The sequence below is a fragment of the Meleagris gallopavo genome, chromosome 5, assembly GCF_000146605.3.
Source record: "Meleagris gallopavo isolate NT-WF06-2002-E0010 breed Aviagen turkey brand Nicholas breeding stock chromosome 5, Turkey_5.1, whole genome shotgun sequence".
Lineage (NCBI taxonomy): Eukaryota > Metazoa > Chordata > Aves > Galliformes > Phasianidae > Meleagris > Meleagris gallopavo.
Window position 1 is genome coordinate 27,563,151 of NC_015015.2, and position 24,274 is coordinate 27,587,424.

The window sequence follows — 24,274 nt, forward strand, 5'->3', positions numbered from 1 at the left end:
ACCTTCAGAACAGGAATAGAGTTGTTTATCAGTGAAAGCCAACCTTCTAAAAAGCTGGCTGACCACTACAGAGCCTTTGTGTTGGGTAAATTAACTTAAGGAAGAGAATCAAAATGAATTAAAACCACATGGAGATCCTCTCCCTTTACCCCCCTTTTCCCCTTTCCTTTTGCTGTATGAATCCCCTCACCAGGACACAGAGGCCAGTTCAGTCTAATTTAGTCCAGTGTTTTTGTTTCCTAAAGTCTCAGTCTTGGGCTGAGTCCATTAATGGTCTGCAGCTGATTTCAATCTAGATGAACTCAAGACTTCTCTCTTCTTTAGTTTTAAAAAGATTACAAATTGTGTGTTATATAAATAGAGGAAAAAGGAGAAAAAATGAAACAGAATGAGTAAAAAATCTGCTCTCCATTAGCTGACCTGCTGAACAAGCCTGTGATTCAAATAAAGATGAGAAATGAGAGCTACCAGGGGAAAGAAGCTCCAGTGATAATAAGCCCGCATACACTGGTAAGAGGAGATCCAGTGCTATCTGATAGCTGCCATTACAATCTCGGCAACATAGAAGAGATAGTAATGAGACTCCGAAAGTAGCAAATCAGATGCTGCAAAGACAGTTCTGATAGTTGCAGCATCCTTTCCAAGTTAAACTTATGTTGATCAGCAATTGTGACCTCTTCCTATCTAATTTGTCTAAAGACAAATAGCCAAAGTATTCTATTTAAAAACAACTATTGAGGGGCAAAGTCAAGTGTGAAGGGACTGTGACTAACAGGGGAGTAGACTGCAGTTACACACTGGTCACAGTCCTCCTGGAGAATAGGATGGAAACCACTCAGAAGGAGGAGAGTCCTTTACAGAGTTGTTTATTATAGACTTTTGTTATTAAACTTCAGCTGAGAAATACAAGTAAAAATCTACACTCAATATGCGAGAAAAAAATTTTTTTAGTGAGCTGTACTCACAATCAAAAAGATTCCAAGAAGCCGGATCATTACGTCTTTACAACTTTAAAATCTCCAAAAAGCATTTGATCCCTCAGAGAATCTATTTCAGAACTCCAGAAATGTTTTTCTGCATGTGTGCTAATGCTGTCCTTTTGGGAATCAAATGCATCTGTTTTAGACAAACCAAGAGAGTATTTACCTATATAAAATAAAAATCTCTGTTTTGCCACATGAAGGAATTACTACAGACATAGCAAAAGAGCTGGTAATGAATAATACACAGTAGATACACAGAGGAATGGACAGACAGACATATGACTAAGAGGAATTGCACAACCCTAATCATCTTTACCTGAATACAATCTCTCATAATAAATCTCAATTGCAGTGATCAACATGGCTGAATTAAACTCAACAATTTTTCATTCTTTGCTAATGGGCAAACATAACTGGAAGGGGTCTGCATGAAACCACCAGAGATTTTATTTGCTTAGCTTTTCCACGGTTTGACTACAAGCAGGACTATACTTGATTGCACGTGGGTGGCAGTGGGGTGGGTGGACAGCTGGGTGAAAAACTATGACAAAAGGAATTTTGTCCCATTTCCTGCCTGCGCTTCATTCACTAATGAGTACTGCTCTGGGTCACTCAAGATTTCTTCATCTGTTGTTGTCTCGTCTGTAAAAGGGGCACCCCAGCAGTGGAGCTGTTGTCAGCTTGTCTTGAGAGTTTATTCGTTTGCCTCTCACCCCACAGCTGTGTGGGATTGTAAGAGACTGGCTGTAAACAACACCATATTTTTTCCTTCTTTTTGGATGGCTTGAAGGCCAATCTGAGGCCAGATGTGTTTGCTGGTGTAATCTGTTTCCCATTTCTCGTAATAAATGCATATCTCAACAACTATTAATGAAGTGAAATCAGGATTTATCTGTTGTCTTCTTCACTATGATTTGTGTTGGAAAGAGAATGTTAATAAAACACGGTGAAATCTTCAGTCTCTCTTTTCTTTCTGGAATACTTAAAATATTTTCATCCAGTGTGTTCCTACCAGTCAACAACCAGGCTGGTGAATCTGATGCCACTGCACCCCTGCTGTAGGAACCAATCTCTCTCTCTTGCTACCTTATAGAAACAACATCATTTTCTTTCAAGAAACACTGTTTTGCAGTAACACTGCCTTATTCTTGTCTTTTTTTTTTTTTTAACCAGATTAGTTCACTTGAAAACTTACTACCATTTTCTCCTCTTAATAAGTCTCTATCTTGGGAAAAGGGGGTTATAACTAAGAGACGTCCTTTGATTTCTAAGGGAAGAAATAGATTGTCCATTCCAAGAAACTGAATAGGTGCAGCATTACAGAGAAATATCCCACAGTTTTCTCCTGGAGGGGGTTTTGCCAAGCCACCTAGCCCTGGAAGGAGAAAGAAGCCCCCTCAGCAGTACTAACCAGCTCAAACTGCAGAGACATGAAAACAGCACCTAAATTGTTCCCTCACAGTACTCCAAAGTTCATCTGTTGTGCTTCAGTCACACTAATGAACTCAGTCCTCAGCCAGCCTTACTAGTTCTGTTCAGCAAATGCCCCTTCCCCCCCAAAAAAAGTAGATTTTATTTCCTCTGTCCCACTTTAGCTTTAACACTCAAGTACAAAAACTGTAACTGCAAATGGTAAAAACTCCATGATTGGCCTAATTGCAGAAAACAGATTTAGCTGACATGGAAGACACAGTTGATGCCTCTAAAATCACTCATGATACATAAAAAGGAAATAACTATTTCTGCTTTTAGACAACAATTTCTAATATTAGCTGCTAGAAAATAAAAATAAAAAAATCTAAACACATGTATTCAATTTGAGTATACTTGCTGTGGCTTGACAGAGATGTCCTAAATTTAATCTTGGATTTTTTCTTCAAAGAACTGCCACATATTAAGACACTAGTAATGTAAAAAAAAACAAGTTTGAGCAGTGTTTTCCCCCTCACTGCTACACGTAGGGGAAAGCACAGCATTTTACTGTGCTTTCACATCTAGTATGTGAAGTAAAGATCAATCTGTTTCTACAAAGTTATTTTGGTGGGTGGTCTGAGTTCGTTTTATTTCTTAATTTTATTTTCCAGGACATTTAAAGTTTTCTTTCCATTTTTTCTGTTGAACTTCATGGTTTTACAGAGCCGCAATACCAATAAAATAATATTGAGTATTTTATTTCTTCTTGCATCTAGTGTGGTTTTACACACAAGTAGATCACCTCCAGATCCAGATTTGCCATACAAGAAATATATCTGATTTGAGCTTGGCCCTCATGCTCATGTTTTTCAAACACCTTAACAACAGAACATTGCCTCCAGTGGGATGAAATCTACTTCTCCAATGTCCCTCGATACTTAAGGAGGTGGAACACAGACCAGACAAACTAAAATAAGAGTACACACAGGCATAGCTGATGACTCAATCATTGTCTGAATCATCTGAAGCTCTGAAACAATGGCTGTGAGCACGGTAAACTTCCTCATTAAACTGAGAGATGTCAGCCTCATGACTTGAAGGAGGGGGAGAGCGATAGCAGGGATTCTGTCGCTTCAGCAGTCAACTCTGTGGGTGGAGCAGCAGCAGCAAAGTACAGTAAGCCTGTCTCGTTTCATCTCCAGCAGATACATTCCTGATGCTTCAGCAACAAGTCTGAACTTTGCACTGAGGACACCCAGGGCCTGCCACACTCAATAAGGGAATGGCATCCCTTACTGTTCTGATGCTGAGCACCGCAGAGGAAGAACAGAACAGTAGGAGAAACAGCAAAGCAGAGGAACCAGGGTTTGAAACCTCTGACTCCACATGACGTAAATAAAATACTAGGATTGCCATACCTGATTTGGGGCTATCATGCAAGGGAAACATTCTTCTAGTAAAGAGAGCGTCTGCCCTTAACCTCCCAAACTATTAATTCTTCCTGTCCAATACTGCAGAAAGGTTGTGCTGCAGTGCCCTGTGCTTCCTCACATTTAAAGTTAGGGTAGCCAAGGGCAACAAAGACTCCTTCCTCTCTAGCCTGATAACAGAGTTCTTCCTTCCTTTTGTTCACATGAAGAACAAACACTGAGCTGAACAATAACAGTGGACGTTTAATATGATGCTCTGCTGGGCACACCGCCCTGGTTAGCATTATCTTACCACTTGGTTTTGTTTTGAAGGAAACTCTGAATGGTCCTTTCAATTGCTGGTATTTCAAGATCAACATTACCTCCACTTCCTGTATTTTAAAGCCTTCTTATTTTACTAATATGTGATACTATAAAAATACGTTACAGAACCAGTGAACTGTGAAAAATGCCAATCTAGGGTGCAAGCAGCAACAAAAGACCGTTTAAAATAGCTTTCTCTGAACCAGTCAAGCTATTGATTCTGAGCATTAAGAAAAAAACAAACAATAGAAACAAACCAGTAATAAAGAAAAGCAAAACAACTTAATCCCTAGCAACTATTCAAGCAAGTGCTCAAGAGGACCACAGTTTAGACTTGGAATATACTAATCACAATTCCTGAAGCCACCGTTAGCTGTAGACCTTTTCCTGCCACATCCATTACTTTATGAACAAAAAAGCCTTTAGAACATTCAGCAAAATCCATATACTTTGATCTGTAACAGACAGCTGTCAAACCCTATTTACCACAGGTTTATCATTTGCGCACTCCTGCAAATTTTATTCTTCTTGAACAACTAATCATTTTGGACAAATGACTAAATTATCACTCACTCTTCATACTAAAGGAAGGATCGATGAACAAATTTAATAACAACTTTGCAGTCCTCTATGGACAATCGATCCAGGCAAAGCCAAGGAAATTCAGCTTCAGCTCCTGAAATGCTCAGACTGATTTCTCATTAATCTACTCTGGTCAAGACAAAAGGAAAAGAAAGTCTTGGTTCATCATCACCCTTCTTTTGCCTGATTTCGGAGGAAGGAAGAAAATTCCAGGCAATCAGCTGCCAGCCAGTTTCCAGCCCTCTGGCCTTCTCCTGCCACAGTACGTGGCACTGCTTACAAAAGTTAACCTTGGTTAACTCCTCTGAACACAGCAATACCTACAACTGCTACCTAGCTCTCAGCAGCTAGACTGATACACGTATTCAGTTCCTTCTAGCTGCTTCCTAAGCTGTACCTGTAGAGTATATTTGATTGTATTAGAGATGAGCATCTGTTTCTCTAATGACAGTCGTAGAAACCCAGACAGAAGGTATTACAACTTATTTACAGACAGGTAAACTGAAGCATACAGTAATTAGGCTATTTACATGGATCAAGCAGGAAAACATACTTTGAACAACAAAAAAAAAAAGGGTTCCCTCTCACTTTTGCTCAGTCTGTGAAACCTCTCCGAAGCCCTGCCCCAACCCAGAGCACAAACAGGTATCAACTGACACACAATAACCATAAAGACAATGGCAATGAAATAAACTATTTCTTGGACATATGCCTTCAGTCAGACCCAGTTTTTGCTCTGCAAGATGTGCCAGCTTTGGGAAGTCAGACAGCTTCATCCTCAGCAAGGTCTCAGCCTGCAGAGATCTGTTTGTAGAAGACAGAGGCTGAAAGAGCAAGAGGCAAGCTGGCCTCAATTAATGCCAGGGTGTCAGCTGCAGCCCTCAGGTGGGTCAGCTCATTTACCCCTCTGCAGACTGCATTTGTATACTGAGTTTCCTGTGCCCTTGAGTGCTGCAGTAATGAGCAGTGTCCTTGCTGAGCTCTGGCAGCTGGGCCCAGCTGGAGTGCTGCCCTTCTCCCCACTCAGGCTTGACAGCAGAGTTCAGTTCATTTCTCAGAGATCTGGCCTTGCTCTGCTTTGTGGCTGCTGCTTAGGAATCTCTCCCACGGCACAAAAAATCTTCAAAGTAAAAATCCAGCATTGCCTCAGGGTGGCTGCTAGAGCTCTCTGTGGTTATGATGGGCAGGAGGCTGCAGGTCAGCATGGGAACTGACCATTCCCCAGTACTGTCTACTGCCTGTTGTGGAGAAAACTGCAGAGCATGCTTGTTTCGCAGGGAAATGAAAGTATTCTGGATGAACACAAGTTAGCTCTGTTAAACTCAGGCCACACATTGCAGAAGGAGAGGGCCCAAGGGCAGAGAAAGAGCAATTCACCTTTGGGCTCTGGCGTACACAGCACAAGGCCTTGCCTCTGCATGACATACAAAGGTGGCTGAGGATCACGTTACAGGACTAAGAGTTACAGTTCAACCACTCCAGTGTAATGGTTTTGGCTTTTGCTGTCTACATTAGAACATGCTGGCTTGATTTTCAAAGGTAACAAGCATCTACAGCTCCCCTGACTTTAGTGACAGCTGCACCTCTAAAAATCAATTTGAGATAGTTTGCATATTAAGATGAACTCAAGGAAAATAGGAGGCCTATAGTGTGGATACAAATAGTTTAAACATTGCTGATGGGTGGTATATGAGTCCCTTCCCTTTCCAAATGAATTTCACTTCATGTTTTGTTTGGTTTTCCTGTTGATTCATCCTGCACCCTCCAGTGCTAAGCTGGTGGGATCCCACATACTTTTCCTGGCATATGGAGTTTAAAATAAGAGATCTCAGCAATCGGATATCCTCAGCATTTCCAGCTATTGAACACAATCATGAGTACTGTGATCCAATTGCAGAGCAGAAAAGAAAAGATATATAGGAATATTCTCCCTGTGCTGGTACAGGGCAGACAAAAGAAAATGAAACAAACAGGATGTGCCGCTCTTGGGTGAACCCCAGCAAATTATCAGGGCAGACAGGATACAGTCTACAAACAAGCAACTACAATGTATGTGGCTGGCTGACCCATAGCTTGCTCCAGGTAATTCACTCTTAGCAAAAATATAGAATAATAGTCCAAGGAAGGGTATTTTTCATTGAAAATTGACTTAGTTGTAGTATGCAGTTCCAACCTAACATGCCTCAGGACTGAAGTCCTTCATCAAATGCATGCACCCTAAGGGAAGAATGTTATGTTTTCTGTGCACTGCTAAGCAAAAAAGCTAAGAACATCTACAGCGTTTGGATTCAGGACACCAGACTTCTAGGACAGAAGCCTATTCTAAGCTTACTCACTCAGCACTGCATATCCTGCAGCTGCAGTTTTCAGAATGGCATACGGCACTCTGAGAAGTCACTCTATCACAGACAGCTTGAGAGAGCTCTTACAGTTATGGCACATATTTTAGAAATGTCACTTCCCACATCTTTTCCACTGCTTCTGGGGAGTGTACCTTCACAGGGCTTTGGACTAATATATGACGTTGTTTCTGTAATGGAAAACTAGGAAGTCAAAGTCAGATCCAGTGTTGAGTAGAGCAAAATCTTTTCAGTGTGTTGATTGCCTCATGTTGATTTGAACATTCCTTACCAGTCTCAGACACACCTCTTGATAAACTGTTAATTCTAGTATAACCTTGCCACATTTCCTCTTCACTCACGCAGCCATGTGTGCTGTGACTTGCCTTGGCTACACTTCAGGCAGACCCTGGAGGGTTATTCAGGTGGCAAACAAAGGAGGGCCAGGGCTGATACCACGCTCTAACAAATCGTTATCTCTCTAGCCCTTGATTAATTCAATCCAGACCTGAAATTTAATCTCTCAAATTTTTCAAGGATCTTCACAGAACTGAATGACAAAGGGTCAGATTTTAGTTTCACTACAACACAAACAGTGAGGAGAAATGCTATAACAACTACTAGCACCATATAACTAGTATTACGCTCAGACCTACTGTAAACTGAGTTAATAATTCAATAAATTCTGTAGGTAAATAATATTTTATAGCTTGTCATTGTACTGTCTCTTGCAAGTCTTCACTAGTAATGTTCAGCCTATTTTAACAAGGTATGTATGTAGTGTAATTTTTTTTATTTTTTAGCTTTTTACTAGGTATCCAGAATGCTCCATGGCCCACGCTTGATTATGATATGGAGATTTGCCTTTCCCTAACAGCGACACTTGGATGGTTACAGAATCTTAGCTAGTACATTACCTTTTATCTTTATCCTTTATGAATACTGAAAGGTAGAGAAAAGGGGTACAAACACATGGTTGATAAATATTTAAAAGTTCAGATAAATATAACAGAAAACACTTTACACAACCACTCAGTGTTATTAATTTTAGGGAAGACTGTAATGAGAAAAACCTTTTGAAGTAAAAACCTGTTTGTTGGGAGCGTGTATCACATGTATCTGTCTGCATTAAAGTGCCATATATTCCTTTTTCATCTCATCAAGAGAGACTGAAGCCCACGTGATAAAATCACTTAAATTTCGTGGTTAGTCCAGTTTTGAAGGCAGGGCAAGTCTGCACATCAGATGCTGAGATACCTGAGGTTGTTCATTCTGTACTAATCCTAGAACACACAGAGAAAGTTTCAAAGACAAACAGTGCTGGGGCCAAAGCAGCAGGAACCTTGTTTGCAAGCACTATCCCTGTGGTAATAAGCCTACCCTCAGGCAAAGCTTTCCCGTTTCTGTGAAGTGCTATTCAAATGTGCCAGTCCACACAGCACTGCACTGTGGGGACGTACAGGTTTAGACTGGAGCTAACCGCTGGATCTCTGCACCGCTCTCGCCTCCTCAGCGCAAGGAATGACACAGTTTCCAGCAGTTCCCTTCGGCAATCAAACTGTACATTCAGATTTTAACGCTCAGAACACATCAGGTCTTACAGCAAAAGAAGTGTTGTATACACTACAAAGGCTAAGTCATTTAGACGTAGTCCTCCATCGTTAACTATCATTTTACAAGATTGAATGAAGGTAGCGGTGGCTTCAACAAGCATGTTAGTGCCAATGCAGAAATGCCAGAACAGACAAACTTTGAGAACAGTAAAAGAAATCTAGTTGTGTCTGTGTGAGAAAGGGATCAGTCACAGTAACACTTAGCTGCCTCTTACCTTCCTAAGCTGCACACAAAAACATATGACTTTATTCTGGCTGAAAAACATGTTTTCAGACAGACATTTTCTTGGCCTCCTACTCATGAATGTGTTTGCTAAAGAACATTAAGTACACTGTAAGTACATTTGTCCTTATTATACAAATCTGTAGCTTGAAAGATGTAACATCATCTATGTCAAAAGCAGGCAATCAGTGGTAGAGTCTTGGACTTCTACGAGAAAACTTAGGTCCCAGAACAATATAATGTCACAAATCACAGATACTACCTCTAATCAACATGCACATTCACTCCTTATGTTAAAGGCCTTTTGGAAAAGAGGCCATTTGCTTTAGCACTGTGCTGAAAACACAGGGGAGCAACCCACTTTGATCAGGAATTCATTACTGCAAGACTAGTATGGAAATGATTTCTCTGAAGTGAGAGCATTTTGTCCCAGGAAGCCCGCAGTATGGGCCAGTCTTGAAGAGAGGCTGCATCTTTGCAAATGAGACTCATACTTTTTTTTTTTTAAAACAACATTGGATTAAAATAAATTAGTTGTCATTGACACAAATAAGAACAGATTTGACACATTGCTTTTTTCATATTACGTTTAGCAAAACAAGAAAAATAAAATGCTGTTACTTTGTCAATTAGGTGTATGTTTGGCTTTTGCTGCAAGAGAGCTGTACTGTTATTTCCAGCACCTCCACACACACATTCAGAAATAAGGAGATACTTAAATACTTTATGATAAACTGGATTTATTCAGTGTAACATCCTCCTGAAAGTTACAATCACAGCAAAAGATGTGGCCAGAAACTTAACTACCTTTTGCCTATCTACTGTGCAGATAGAAAGACCACCTTCACAGACAAGAACACTTAAACTTACTAAAATGACAGGATTTATTTTGTTTGTCAGATCTAAACACAAGATACCTCTAATCTTCCTTCACAATTAAAAAAAACCCCTCTCTCTTTCTTCATTACCATTTTTCATTGTTTTTTTAAATCTCTGTACTTTGTTCCTTTGCATTCCCTCATGTGACAGACGCGGAGCTGGGCTACTCCAGTGAGGCTTTGCCATTGCAGCTGCACAGCAGCAGAGCAACTCCTGCAAAGTCACCTAGCGAAGATCTGCTCATGCAAGTGACCAGCATTCTTGGGTCAGGTTTAGTGATCCGCTCTCCAGAATGCAGAGAACTGGACTTTTTTTTTAATGTCCATCATAGTTGCATCAATATGGATGATTACTGGCATAGGAATGATGGAGGTCCTATTCTTTCCACATTCCTTACTGTCAGGACAGACCTAGCCTACAAACCGACCATGCTTTGTTGCTTCCATTATTATAAAACTGTTACAAGTAGCATGAGCCTTTCAGTGCCCTGTGGGGAATTCAGCAAAAACTGTTCCACCCCACAGAGATCCTAACAATGATCAGTTCATCTTTATCCCTCCAATAGGGCCGGAAATTACCAGTGGCACTGCAAATCTGTTACCATCTCAACAGCAAAGCACAACTTCATTCCCATTAATCTGTCTTCTATCCATTCACACATCAAGTAAAACCCTGCTTCATTTTACAGATTATATCCATGTTGCTCCAGACAAAGGTCACTTTATAGTTACAGTTCTTCCATTGAATGAAAGCTTTTGATGCAGTAAATCATTGTCTCTCACTGTTCAGACTCACACAATACAATACAAATAATGCTGCCCTTTCTTTCAGAATTCTCTTTCTACCTCACTACTCATTACCAAAACATTTCTTTACAAAATAAAATGGGGCACTTTTCACTTGCTTCAGCCACGTAAATTAGTTATAGCACTTTGGAGACTGTTTGCCATGCAGCACTACAAACCCAGACTGTGCTATTTTGAGACCAAAATGAGCTTCTTTCATTATATTACTGACAAATGAAACAATGTACCATAACAGGGTTTGCTGAGATTTAGCTGTTTCTAGAATTCTTGCTCTTTAGTTCTGTAAAACTGAAAACCTAAGAAACTCTCCTCAGAGTGCCATGTTTCAACTTAAGAGAAGTCCTTTTCCTTGATAAGGCATCACAGGCAATGTGAATGTGGCTGTGTACACAAATATGAGTGCTGTGGAAGAGAGGGCAGGAAGGAGAAAGAGTGAATTAGTCAACCAACTAACTATCCAGTCCTGCTGAGACAGAAATGAAACTCTTCACTTTGGCAGTACAAAGTCGTCTTCCTTTCTTGAGGTAGCAAGGTGAGCCGGTTGGCATGAGACACCAAAGTTTTGAGGCTAAATTTGCAGATAGTTTACAACTTTCTTTCAAATGGAAGAACAAATATGTAGGAGGATAAATCTTGAGGTCATGTACACTTATGAAAAAAAACTGCAACAATTTAAGGGCTCCTTTATTTAGCACGGAAGGCCATAATGAGAACAGAAGCCAAAAGCTGAAGGCAGACAAATTCTAATCTAAAGTACGGATCAAGTATTTAGCAACAAGATGCTAAAACTCTCAAGACAAAGCAGGAACATTTCTTGATATCTCCAAATAAAAGTGAATGCAATTCTAGAAGAAATGCTTCACTGTAACATAACTTATCAGGTTGCTGAAGGAAATGTGTGAATTATGTGGGTCAGTTTGGATGACCTCCTGATTCCATCCATCTTTAAAAACCCTATAAGCTGAAAATAAATCATTACTCTAAAGCAAGTCACAGCTCACTAATATTATTTGCCTTATGTTTCCAATGCTTCTGAGTTCATTCTGTGAAGAGCAATGTTAATCACTAGGTAAAAGCATGCAGTGAAAAGTCCCAACAAGCTCTCCAGTTGGCAAGCAGCCACCATGCTTCCCATCACCCTTTGCCGCACCATCTTCTTGGTAACAGAGAGTATTTACAGGGCTGAGATGGAATGAGACATTTCAGACAGCTGAGTTGCCAGTTGCTAATAGATAGGGTCTGTTGCTAGCTTGTATTTATTCTCCAAAATCAGAAGATCATCCACAGAACACAGCTTAAAATTGGCTATTCAGAATTTCTCCTCTCTGGACACACATGCATGTTCGCAAGTCACATCTTGTAGTCCAGCTGACCCAGCCCAGTAGGCACTGTATTCAGCTTCTCTGAAGCTACAGCTGGGCAACATCAGCCCCAAATCTGCTCTGCCTGACACATCAGTAACAGAAGTACCAGCTAATCATTTCCAATCCAAAATAGAATTTATGTCGCTGTCAATGACAAAAATTATTCTGTGACTTGCAGCCCTAAGTAAGTCGATCTGAAGCCTTTTCTTTGTCAATTCTTCTCTGAACAGAATCACGTCATTCACTTTAACTGCGTTAGGAATGCAACAGCTTAAACAGAATACACATGCAGACAGTAAAATTTCCACTATTTTGCAGTGTTTAAATTTCAGGCTTCTGCCTCTAAGAAAAGAAGCTTTATAAAACTGAGACTAGATTTTCCAATCATAATTCAGGTCCATTACAGAGTCATACTGTGCAGCGTGGCAGCACATGACATCGCATTGCAGTGTAAAGACAACTGAGGGTATTTTTGGGTTTGCACTCCACCTCCTCCACAACACAGACCATACTGAAACCATGAAAGAAAGAGACTGAAAGCTAATTTTCCTTGCTAAATCTCTCACTAGCTACTCTTGTTTTCCAATAATCAAATTTCATTTATCTGTACTGAAAGCAGAAATAAAAGAAGGAGTGAATAGTTAGATTATTTTCACCCCTAAACACATTAAGCTTGTAAAAACAAAAAAGTTATCTGTGGCACTTTTGGGCAGCCTAGAGATTTACTCTGACAATACGAGGGGAGCAGGTCTTCCTTCACTAGGTCTCCTCTGAACGCTTCTGTGCTTGCATAGGGCCATGAGATGCAAAAGACACCAGGGAAACAGAGCAGCGATTTACACTGACAAAGAGGATTTTGATACACTCCTCCAAATGGGGCAGCATTACCATCTTAATAGCCTTTTGCTCTCAGCCCTCTTCCTGAGGAGGCTGGAGATTTTTGCGAATGGAGAACAGTTCCGCTTCCCATTTCAGCTGCAACAATAGCAGAAGGGCTCCTTAAACTGCATCAAATAGCAGTCTGTGAAATCCCTAACTAGCCGCATTGCCTCTCCTGCCGTTTTATTATCCTCCGGCCCAAAGAACAAAAGGGAGGGAGCTCCTCCTCGTTTTTAGCCTATTCCACACATCCTAATCCCTCAGAGGTGGTAATGGAAATTGCTTGTGCAACTGTTAAATCGCACTTTCACTTTGTCTTTCATTCCCTATTCACCCTCACTAATCAAGGAGCTTCAAGCCACATTTTCCGATATCAATTTTGTTTATGGCCTATTGGTTAATGGTCTTGGGATGGGACCCCCTGAGTTAGAAGAAAGAATTCTGAGCATTTCAGACAGCTGCTGCTTCTCACCAGTTCCCACACCCATCCACTTGTTCGCATCAGACACCCTGAATATGCTCACCTCCTGACACGAACTGAATTCAACAACAAAAACTGAAAGGGAAGGCTGCCTCTGCAATCAGGCTGTGGGACAGATTCTGCTTGTTCACACTGTACAGTATCCTTCAGGCTGCAGCACTGGAACAACTCCCTTGACAAAAAAACCACGGCCAGTTGCTTTAGGGACGTCTTACTTGAATCCAGCTTCTCTTTGGAAAGCAGCAAGAGCTCCATAGAATCATAGAATGGTTTGGGTTGGAAGGGACCTTAGAGATCATTTAGATCCACCCCCGCTGCCACGGGCAAAGGCACCTCACTCCAGACCAGGTTGCTTTCAGTCCCATCCAGCCTGGCCTTGAAAGCCTCCAGGGAGGAAGCACCCACAACTTCACTGGGCAACCTGTTCCAGTGTCTCACCATCCTCAGTGAAGAATTTCTTCCTTGGACCTAGTCTAAATCTGCCCTTTTCCAGTTTATAGCCATTAAGACCTTGCTTACTATCCTCACTATCTTAGGAAACAATAACTGAAATTGAAACAATGTTGTAGATAGTAACTAAGAAAAAGCTTACACAAAGAATGCCTAATGGAGATACAGTTGATCACCTAAATAAATCCACAATGATTTCAGAAAAACAAAGAAGGTTGTTTGATATGCACTCCAGAAACAGGGAGAAGAGCAATTGCCATAGTGCTAATACAGTCTTTCTAGAATCCTTCTATCAAAAAACCTTGCTCCATCATCATTACACATTATCAGGCAGGTTTGTTCTCTAAAGGTAGCGTTCAGTCCTTAGAAAGCTGTATACTTGGCTCACAAAAGCAAAGTGAAACAAATAAAGATCTTCTCTGAATAAGTGATTGCCATTTCTGACATGAGAAATGTTTCTTTCCCAAAGTTTCCCATTATTGCCTGAAGAAAGCACAGGAAACAGAATTATTTCATCATGACCAGAAACATGTTTGCAACCCAGAAGATATTTGAGTCCCAAAGTAGCATGTCTTATACCCTATCCTGAATCAAAGTATGTCCAGAGCAAGTTCTGCAAGCCATCATAGTTTAAACTGATAAAGATTGTATCTAGATATTGCAGCCTGTTTATAATTACTGGTCAAAATAAAGCATATCAAATTCCCAGAATGCCATCTAAGAATATACTGTGTGTAATATCTAAAGACTTAGAAAACAACCAGTGCACCCTCACATTATTACTATGTAGATGCATCAAGTTTTGTTCCTTTTATTTTTTTTTCTTAAGTTACTTTATCACCAGATATCTAAGCTTATCTAGTCATTAATAAATGTAATCATGCTGCTGGTCTGGTATAGCCAGTTTCTAAGTGGAAAATGGGCAATTAGAAAGAATACTGCTCACACACACTTCAGGTTTCTAGTGCTTTATAGGATCAGTGATTCTCAATCACTGGAACCTGAGAAACAGCAAAAGAATTTTTTTTCCTTAATGCCATAACTGCATATGAGAGTGCATCCTCCAAACAAAAATTGACAGGTACTGATTAGTTTTATCTGATCTGCTTAACTGATGCAGCAACCATGAGCCAGACTGCACATCAACAGCGAGCAACTCAACAAAGCTCGTCTATGAACATCTGTCGAAAAGCAGGTACATTGAAGAAACATTTATTGGGATAAATGGAGAAAAGAAGTGAAGGACTGCATTTCTCTTATTCACCATAGTTTTAAAAATACACATTTTAGGAGACGGACACAAAGAACTCTAGCTCTCTGTCATCATGGTTTTAGTATCCAGCTTTTTAGTACAATACTCACACCCTGGAGCAGCATGTCCAATCTGGCCCAGCACAGCCCATTCCACAGCTGTTCCCTGCCCCACACCATTGTGGCAGCAGCTTTGCCCTGCCGAATGGCTCAGCCCAGCCCTGGGCACATATCCATTGCTCACAACCACCAAACACTGCTGTACAATTGGCACCACCCAGTCTGAAACCAGGACTCAGGAAGTGCAGTACTAACTCGAGTTACAGCAAATAATTTTTAAGCATTTTGATACATTGGCAAAACACAGTCCCAGGAAGAGCAAAAAATTCAACTGTGCTGAAAAAAATATATATATATATTTTTATATTTGCAAGTCCATTTTCAGTCAACATGAATTTATTAGCTACAAATTTTCAAACGGAATATAGAGTTGCAATCAGATATTCAACTAAAACAATTTTATCACGTCTTTTTACTAGACCTTTACATGACCTCTCTTACCATAGAAAAATATCTGCGGTATCACAGTCATGCGTTATCAGGTCATCGCTTTTTGGCAGTATGTACATTTGTAAACAATATTTTCAAGGATGAAGTACAGAAAGATTAAAATTTCATTAAAAATTTCTGACAAGCACCTTGAGAATTCACTAAGAATTGCAACCACTGCCATTGAACCTGACACTGATGCATTAGTTTCTCAAAAACAAGGTCAAATATCCAACTAGTTACATGTTTCTGCTACTCACTTTTCTACATTTTAATTTAGAATATATATTTTTAAAAGTTCTGTTACTTATACACATTAACTGTGTATAAGTATATATATATATATAACTGTGTATAAGTTAAGTTATATGTTTTATATGCAGCCCACAACAATTCCTCTTCACTCAATGTGATCCAGGCAAGCCAAAAGATTGGACACCCATGTCCATTTAGGACTGTACAGCATTAAATATGCAACATCTAATTCGATACAATCCAAGACAAGACAGTTAAAGAAGCAGAAGATTGCCCTTCTCCACTAGACTGTTAAAACACACCATTTCAACAATAGTCACTTTTTTTTTTTTTATCTCCCTCCAGCCTATTTAAAATACTTATAGTAAAAGCAAAATAGTGTTCTCATCTTACCTTGAAGAACCAAGCCTGATTTCTCAATGGTGTAGAAAAATGTGGAAAATGGAGCAACAGGGGATTTTGCAACCAGGATCTGCAAAACAAACAAACAATCTGTAAGTACATGTCTCTATCACGTACTGATCGGAGCTCAAATCTGTAGGACAATCTCACTAGATTTAACTTCCACAAGAGAAAAGCAGACCACAGAAATAACAAAGGTACTATTGATTTAAGCCTGTCACTTCTAAGTACTTGAGATGTTCTCGTAGGAACGTAGAGATTATGCTGCAATTTTAAAAGGATTCACAGGTAATAAAAAAACTACCATCATACAAACAGAACATTTTGTTTGTCTTACCGTCATTCTGTTAAGCCTAATCACTCCTGGTTCAGGCAAGAGACAATTTTGAGCAAAGCACTAACTGCAAGTATACAATATAATTTTAATTGCCATTAACACTCCTACAGCTGTGCATCCTTGGCTCCTCCAAGAATTCTACCATGTTTCTGCTGCCGCAGAAGCAGTGTAATCCACCTGCAGGTCATCATCTTAGGGAAGGTGACACAGCATTGCAGTGATCTGGATGCCCTCTTTTGAAAAAGGGACAGTGACTAAGTAGAATTTTATTCAAGAATCTTGTCCTTGCAGTCTCAAATAATGATCTGAAATTCCCCGAGGCTTTATAGCGCAACTGGATTTAGGTTGGTATTCAGGTATGCTGGCCAGGTTAGAAATTTGCCAAACTTCCTCATTCCACTACGAGGAACCATCCACTACTGAGGATGAACTGCAGCAAAGCTCTGGACAGACAGAAAAGGATATGTTAGCAAGGCTCGGATGTGGAATCCATAGTGCAGCCCAAATCACCCAAACATGCCTGGTTTTACTGTTTCTGTTTGATTTTTGCTGATAGCTAAGGACTACTCCATCCGAGCTTGCCAGAAAATAACCCCCACTCTGTCATCTACATGACAGAGTTAATAACGTCTGGCTAGAGCACAGTCAACACAAACACCAGTCTAGTGATCCCCACATCACCCAGGAACTGAAGACCTGCTCTCCCAGCATGCAGGTCATAACAGCCTGTCCACCCAAGGGCACCATGAAGCCCAGTTGCTCCCACATGACACGCCTCAATCCCTTCCACAGTGCACAGAGCCTATGTCTTAACTGATCAGGAAATCCATTGGGTCTATTACCTTTTCTTCAGTGTATTGATTTCATTCAACCTCAGCACGGCTTTCCCAGTGCAGTATTTTAGAAGCAGCACACATCTCAGTGTTTACATTTCCAAAGCCTCTCCAGATGGTACACTGCACCACATCAGCCCGAGATATGCAATCTCTGGCAGAAGCATTTTAATCCAGATTTCACAGAACTACAGACAACAACGCTTTTGTCTGTAGAGGTGTAGAACACCAATAGCTCCTACTGATTTCAAATGGAATTAAAAAAAATATTATTTCCAAAGGTAATGCCCTAATTCCACCAAACACTCAAGAACGACTTAAGACTGCTGCATACAAATTTTGGTTGGAGGCATATAACGATCAGCAGGAAACAGGAAACTGTGTTTTATAAAACTTCAGAGAAATTACAGAAAAATGAGGAAGTTCACACTCCCCAAAACTATTCACATTTCCCTAAAATGTCAGACAGTATCGAACCACTTGATAGATATATAGATCTAGAATATTTATTGCTAAGTGCAATATTAACAGCATCAAGCATCAGAAGTTTGGGCCTTAAAGCACACTTAATGTAACAAGAGATTCAGCAGCAAATTATGCTGCAGAAGGAAGACATGCACAGTTTTCAACGTTAAGGACATCCATTTGTAAGGTAGATTTCATTTGTGTTTGTAGTCTGCAGAATCACAAGAAATCTCAGCATGATCATGTCTGTCTCATGCAACTGTGACAGGATGAAGAAATAAAGTCCTCACACCTGGTCCTTAAACATAACCATCACAACCCACGTGTGCCCACGGCAAGGTAATGGTTTTATGATTTTCAGAATTTAAACCAAATACAGTCATCCCTTCTTCTTCAGACAGTAAAAAATAAAGGAAGGCACATGAAGACCATAAATACAGCCAGAGAACACCAGACTAGTCTGAATATCAATGTTTTTCTTATGAAGCTGGCAAAACTACCCCAGGATGTGACACAACCTTTGTGAACTACTCCAAGTAGGAAAACTGCAGTGCTAGCACTTTCCCTTCTTGCATGTTAATTATTACTCTTACAGCAACAAACTTCTGGAGGAAGGAGAAGCATGTCCCATCACACATCTGCGATGCACCTTGACAGAATCTTTCCATCAGAATTCCTTTCCATCATGATTCCCAGAGAGACAGCCCTCCTCCCTCCCAGGGAAGCACAGACTATCTACCAGAGAGACAGCAGAGTGCCTCCTGGTGCTTAGCCTGCCTGCGGGGCCGAAACTGCTGGTCTCTGAGAATGCAAGGGAGAGGATGGGGTGGAAAAACTGTGCAAACGCTCAGCTACAGTCTCCCACAACAGCTGGATGTTTAATCAGATAGGCCCAAAGCGAAACAGTTACAAACCTGATGTCTAAGGTCAGATATTTGGCATTCTGCACAGCATTCTGCACGTAAGTACTAACCTACACACGAACGTGCGCAAGGCACAGTTGTACGTGCAAACGGATAGACATTCAAATAACCCTACGTACATTCTGTTACTGCATTTTTAGGTAGTTACAGTATGCATATAACTAAGTATAGCAATGAAAAAACATAATAAATCATGTCCTTTCAGCAGCACATCACAGGGCCCCCTCTGAGATGCTGCTCCAATTACCTCTGAGGCTCAGCATTAGCTTTCCTTTAGTATTATTTTGAATGATTGTTTACTTGGAACCTTTAAAGTACAATTGTACACCTCACAACCAGATACACTTTTTTTTTTTTTTTGTAACAACTAAGTCTGTATTAACATAAACTGAAAAAACCTACATATTTACATTTGTTTTCCGATCAAAGAGAAACAAAATACTATAAAAGTCACTGTAAACCATCCTCAGGATGGAAAGAGCAACACAGAGTAGGCTCTTAAGCATTTTCAAGGATCTCAGAAAACACAGAACGAAATACAGATCAAAAAAGAGAATGGTGTTTTGGATGCCATGATGTGGATTGCCAAAAATCATACTACTGATGACACTGGAAACAATATTAACATCATCAAAAAGAAAATTAAAATCTGAGTTATAATCAAATGAGATTGGGATAGTGATTAATCATATTCTAGAAATTAGTGAAGAAATACGCAGTTTTCAACAAGCAGAAGAATGCTGAAAAAGAGGAAAGGCAAGAAGCGATGGGGGAGACAAACCTATGGATGCAGAAACAACTGACTGGAAAGAAAATCCCAGGAGCTCAGCACATTCAAGAGGAAACAGATAAACCCAACTGAAAACAAAAAAAGAAATTGTAAGAATCAGTGTGTGGATTTAGGCCTGAGAGCCAGTATTTGTCATACACCTGTGAAACTGAAAATGATGCAATGTAACTGAGAAGCTGCAAACGTAGACCTCAAATGGAAAAAGGGAAAAAAAAAAAAATAAACTTGTGAATTGAGGCCTGTGATCTGAATCAGTACCATGCGGGGTGTTAGAAGAAGTGTTGAAGGGAAGTATAATTAAAGACTCTGGAAACAGGATAGAATGTAACATGGATGTCATGCCAAACATACTGGACATCTTTCTCTGACAGATATTGAGGGTGGTTTTTTTGATTGTTTGTTTTTGTTTGTTTTTAGGAAAAATTAAATATATATATTGGATCTCATCTATTTGGATCTCTGCAAAGCTTTAAATCATAATTAATGACAAAGAAAATAATAAGCACAGAAGCTGCAAGACAAAAGGGAAAATAGTTATTGAAAAGAAAACACTTCTTAGCTATAGCGGTACCTTGCAAGATTACTAAACCCACCCCATAACATTGCCAGGACAACAGCAATCCCAACTGTACAGTGCACTGGCACAATTTACAAGGCACTTAGAAGCTTTACTCTGGAATATGAGGCACAGCACGGGTCACTGAGGAATTCAAACTCAAGAGATGAGCCATGTGCTGCTGAGGAGAAGGCAGCCATGGAAAGGCCACTAGAAAACATGAGCTCAGTGAATCCTGCCAGAAAGGCGGCTGTCTGCTGTCTGTGTGAGCAAGTAGGATGGGGACATGAGGGAATGGAGCGGGAAAGAAAGAGGAGAGCTTCTCAGACTGGAAGACAACACTGGCACAGGAACAAACATGTAGCCACAAATACATTTTGGCTGGAAATTTGAAAGTTTATAACCATCAGTAAAGTAAGATTCTGGAACAGCCTTTGATTCAAAGAAGCAAAGCTAAAAAAAAAAAAATCATTGTTTTCAGTATTCAGACTAAAATATTTATGATAGGGATAAGAAACAGCGCCTGTGATGCGCTCCATAACCTATCAAATCTGTTCAAGTGCTACGTGCAGACTGAGAAGCACAAAAGCCCTACCAATTCATTTTCTATGCTAAGAGAACTGACAGAGCTGGAAGCCTACAGGCGAACAACTGAAGGTCCGCATGTAACCAGGGATCTTACCAGTCAATTAAAGGAGAAACCCAGCTGGTTTTCAAATATAGAATTTCTTATTTAAAGTCTTCTCTCCCTATCTTCTGCTGAGCATCTGTTGCTCTCCCTAAGAATCCAAGCAACCAGCTGAGGATGGGGAGAACACAGGGAGGCTTCCAGAATATCTCAGAAGCATTTCTATAACTGACATACATTTAATCATATGTCTTGCTCCAATTCTAAATCAGCTCTGGGCAAAATTTGGAGGGAATATAGAAAGGTGCATTACCTGAACCTGAATCTGAAAATAAATTCTCTATAGCAGGTTAGCTGTAGAGTATGCTGAGCCCAAAAACTGTTTCCACAGACATACTTTCCCAAACTTAGACTAAGAAACATAAGAAAAGATTTCTTTTTCACTTCTGGAAGATAGAGGAATATACAATCCTATAAATGCTCTTGATGCATGTGAAGGAATTTATTGCTTTGTCTCCTACCCAGACAAGCCTAAGAAACATCTCTTCTGATAAGTACTATTTAATCTAGGAATGGACTATCCATGAACTTCTGGAATAGACTATAAGTAGCAGATGCTGCTATTCTTTGCAGCAATCCTACTGAAGTGAGAAAGATAGAGATGGATGAGAAATTTAGGAAATCCAAGCTATTTTAAGTTTTTCAAACTCTGAACTTTAGAAAATGGTCAAACCTCTTATTTTCCTTTCCCCTTCTTCCTTTCCTATTTTCCTTTCCCCTTCTTCCTTTCCTATTTTCCTTTCCCCTTCTTCCTTTCCTATTTTCCTTTCCCTTCTAGCATTGCCTTTCCCCCATCAGGTGGTTTGTAATAATTATTTATTATTTGAGAACAGTGTAGAATAAACATTAAATAACTGAGAAGTGATTTCTGTCACGAGGCAAGTTAAGAACACAAAGGTATTATGGAAGAGAAAATATACTGCCTTGATGAAAAGTGAATAGAAACTGGAGATAGGTCATTAGATTAGATAAAGGAAGATAAATGGGAGACAGGCAGAGCAGTTGAGAAACAAAAGGCTTAGAGAGAACTGATGATGACTGCAGAAAAATGGACATTAGAGTTTGTTTTTTAATTAGGAAAAGCTTTTTATTAATATAGTTTATAGAATCTTTATGAAAGAGATGAATCACAGAAATTGATTGCAGAAGTCCAGCAGAAAATACTAATTACTGGGACAACATCCCTTGTCAGTAGCAGAGAATGCAGTGAATTGGAAAAATATATTGGATGGACTTTCAGAAGTAGTCCAATAACCAGAAATCAAGCCAGTGCCTTACCAAAAAAAGAATAAAAAAAGAAAGAAAGAAAAGATGAAGGGGATGGGATCATACATCAAATTAGTTATGAAAATGCCAGGAAGATAAACTAAGTGATGAAATAAGATGATTTTAACTGGGCTATGAGCTCTCATATGGTAAGAAAAAAGCCCCGAGATTTTATCATGGAAAACTAATGATTTTAACAAAAGTGATGGACTTTTGATATTTTAATGAAACGTTAATAAAATCAATGCATTTCTGTTTGCACTGGGAAAACATACACCTTCCCCTTATTGACACTATTCTAAGGAATAGGTTCTCAGTGATGACTGAGGAACATGAGCAAAAGCTTGCAAAGCTTCTTTTAAAGTACATCCAATTTTTAAACTTTTTTATTTTCTTCCTTAGATATCCTTTTCTGCTGAATTTACCTCATCTCATCTTCTGTACTCCTAGAGAGCTTGAAGATACTTACTTCTGCACTAACGATGGCAGTGAATAACAAATTACACTAACAGCCAATACTTTGGAATTCAGATAAAAGACAAATTAGCAAATAACACAGATTTATGAAAAAAGCCTGTACTTTTTCAGTCTGTATATTATAGTTTTCCTTAGTGAACTCCTTAGTCTTGTTAGAATTTTTTTGCTAATTTATGTTTTTGTCCTATTGCATTAAACAATCACTGCTAGCAGAGCATTTCAAGGAGACACAAATTGCAGAAGAACAGAATAGCTTAGCTGAGAAACACGAAGGAAGCCTACACTACCAACACTATCATTCAACAAGGAAAGACTACCTCTGCAGGTTCGGTTAGTTTTACATACCAATAAAAGCAGTGCTAAGCTAAACAAATCTTTCCTCTAATTGTGCCAAAACGTCTGTGTGGACAATCTTCGTGCCAGAATTTCCCTTCTTATTATAGATTACAAGGGTTGTTTTTTCAGCTGCAACTGAGCCCAGGAAAAAGCCTGTTAGGAAAACAACAAAGTTGATTTTGCATCAGATATCCCAGCAGACCTCAGGACTGTTTTTCTTCCCCTCACTGCTGGTTCTTCCTGGGCCCTCTGTGCAGGAATTTGATCTATTCTAGAAATGAAAGCAGTGGTCCTTATTCTGTAGGTCATCTGCTTTTGAGCAGGAATTGTAACCCAGTACCCAGGCCTATTCTCATTTCCAGTTTCACTGGTTTCATTGCCTCCAGAGATTCAGGGGCTCTCTCCAGGCACTAGCTCTACAGCAACATCCAGGATTCACATAGCAGCTGTTCCTTGCTCCCTCTCTGCACAGAAATGTCCTTCAGGGCAATGGTCTTTTACAAGGTAGAAGTTGTGTTTTCTGCCAAACTTCACCAAATCCTAGTAAGGCTTGCAAAGCAAACTCTCTATGCACAGACCTTCTCTGTTTGCAAGTAGATAAAGCTGAGACACCCCAGCAGTACCACCCACACCTGCACATTGTGCCCCACCAGAAGGCTTCTTCTGGGGTGCTTTCCTTGTCTGTAGAAAAGGCCGCAGACTGTGAATAAAGAAGGAAAATAGACAGGTTGAGGGAAATACATAGAGTTATCCTGCAGTCCTCCAAATCATCTAGATTCCACACATATATTTTGCCTGGTAAAAACAGACTTAGTGAACTGAAAATGGGGAAAGGTTAAGATGTCCTGAGCATGAGAACAAATGATGAGAGATGGGACTATGAACATGTCTCAGTGCAAGAAATAGCCAAGAAGTCCCTGCAACTTTTGTACACATAAAGAAAAAAAAAACAAATCACAATTTGGATTAAAATGATTTCTCATGAAAGCATCGTTTAATTTGTGCTATGCACAGCACTTCAGAGTTGTGGCTCCCTGAAGTCCAGTTGTTTGGAAAGGTTTTCATCAAGTCCAATTTAATGGGCCACAGCTCAATAAAACTCTTTATGGAGCAACTTAAATGGATTGCATCTCTCCCTCCCCCACAAGAAAATCCTGTCCAGAGGAAACCATTTAGGAATGAGTTTCCTTTCTACTATTTTATAGAAAAGCAACAACGGCAGCAAGAGACGCTTTATGAGAGGCATTCCACAAATCCAAACCAATTACTATGGGAAAGTAGGTAAGTAGAGTTTGCATGTATATCCTGAAAATGTCCGTTAGCACATCTGGAAACAACTGGAAAATGAACAAAGGATAGCTGACCATCCTGCTGTTGTCTAAGTCCCAAAACACACCAGTA

The 24,274-nt window shown here is 39.8% G+C and overlaps 1 protein-coding gene across 7 annotated transcripts in view; it reads right to left on the reverse strand.

The window, feature by feature from the left end:
* The window catches only part of RAD51B (RAD51 paralog B), a 345,984-nt gene that overhangs the window by 108,194 nt on the left and 213,516 nt on the right, over positions 1-24,274 (reverse strand). For all 7 annotated transcript variants that reach the window (XM_019615646.1, XM_019615649.1, XM_010711540.2 and 4 more), the window contains one exon: positions 16,194-16,272. In XM_019615646.1, coding sequence (XP_019471191.1) covers positions 16,194-16,272 — 79 coding nt within the window. Of the gene's footprint in view, positions 1-16,193; positions 16,273-24,274 lie in introns of those variants that run through there.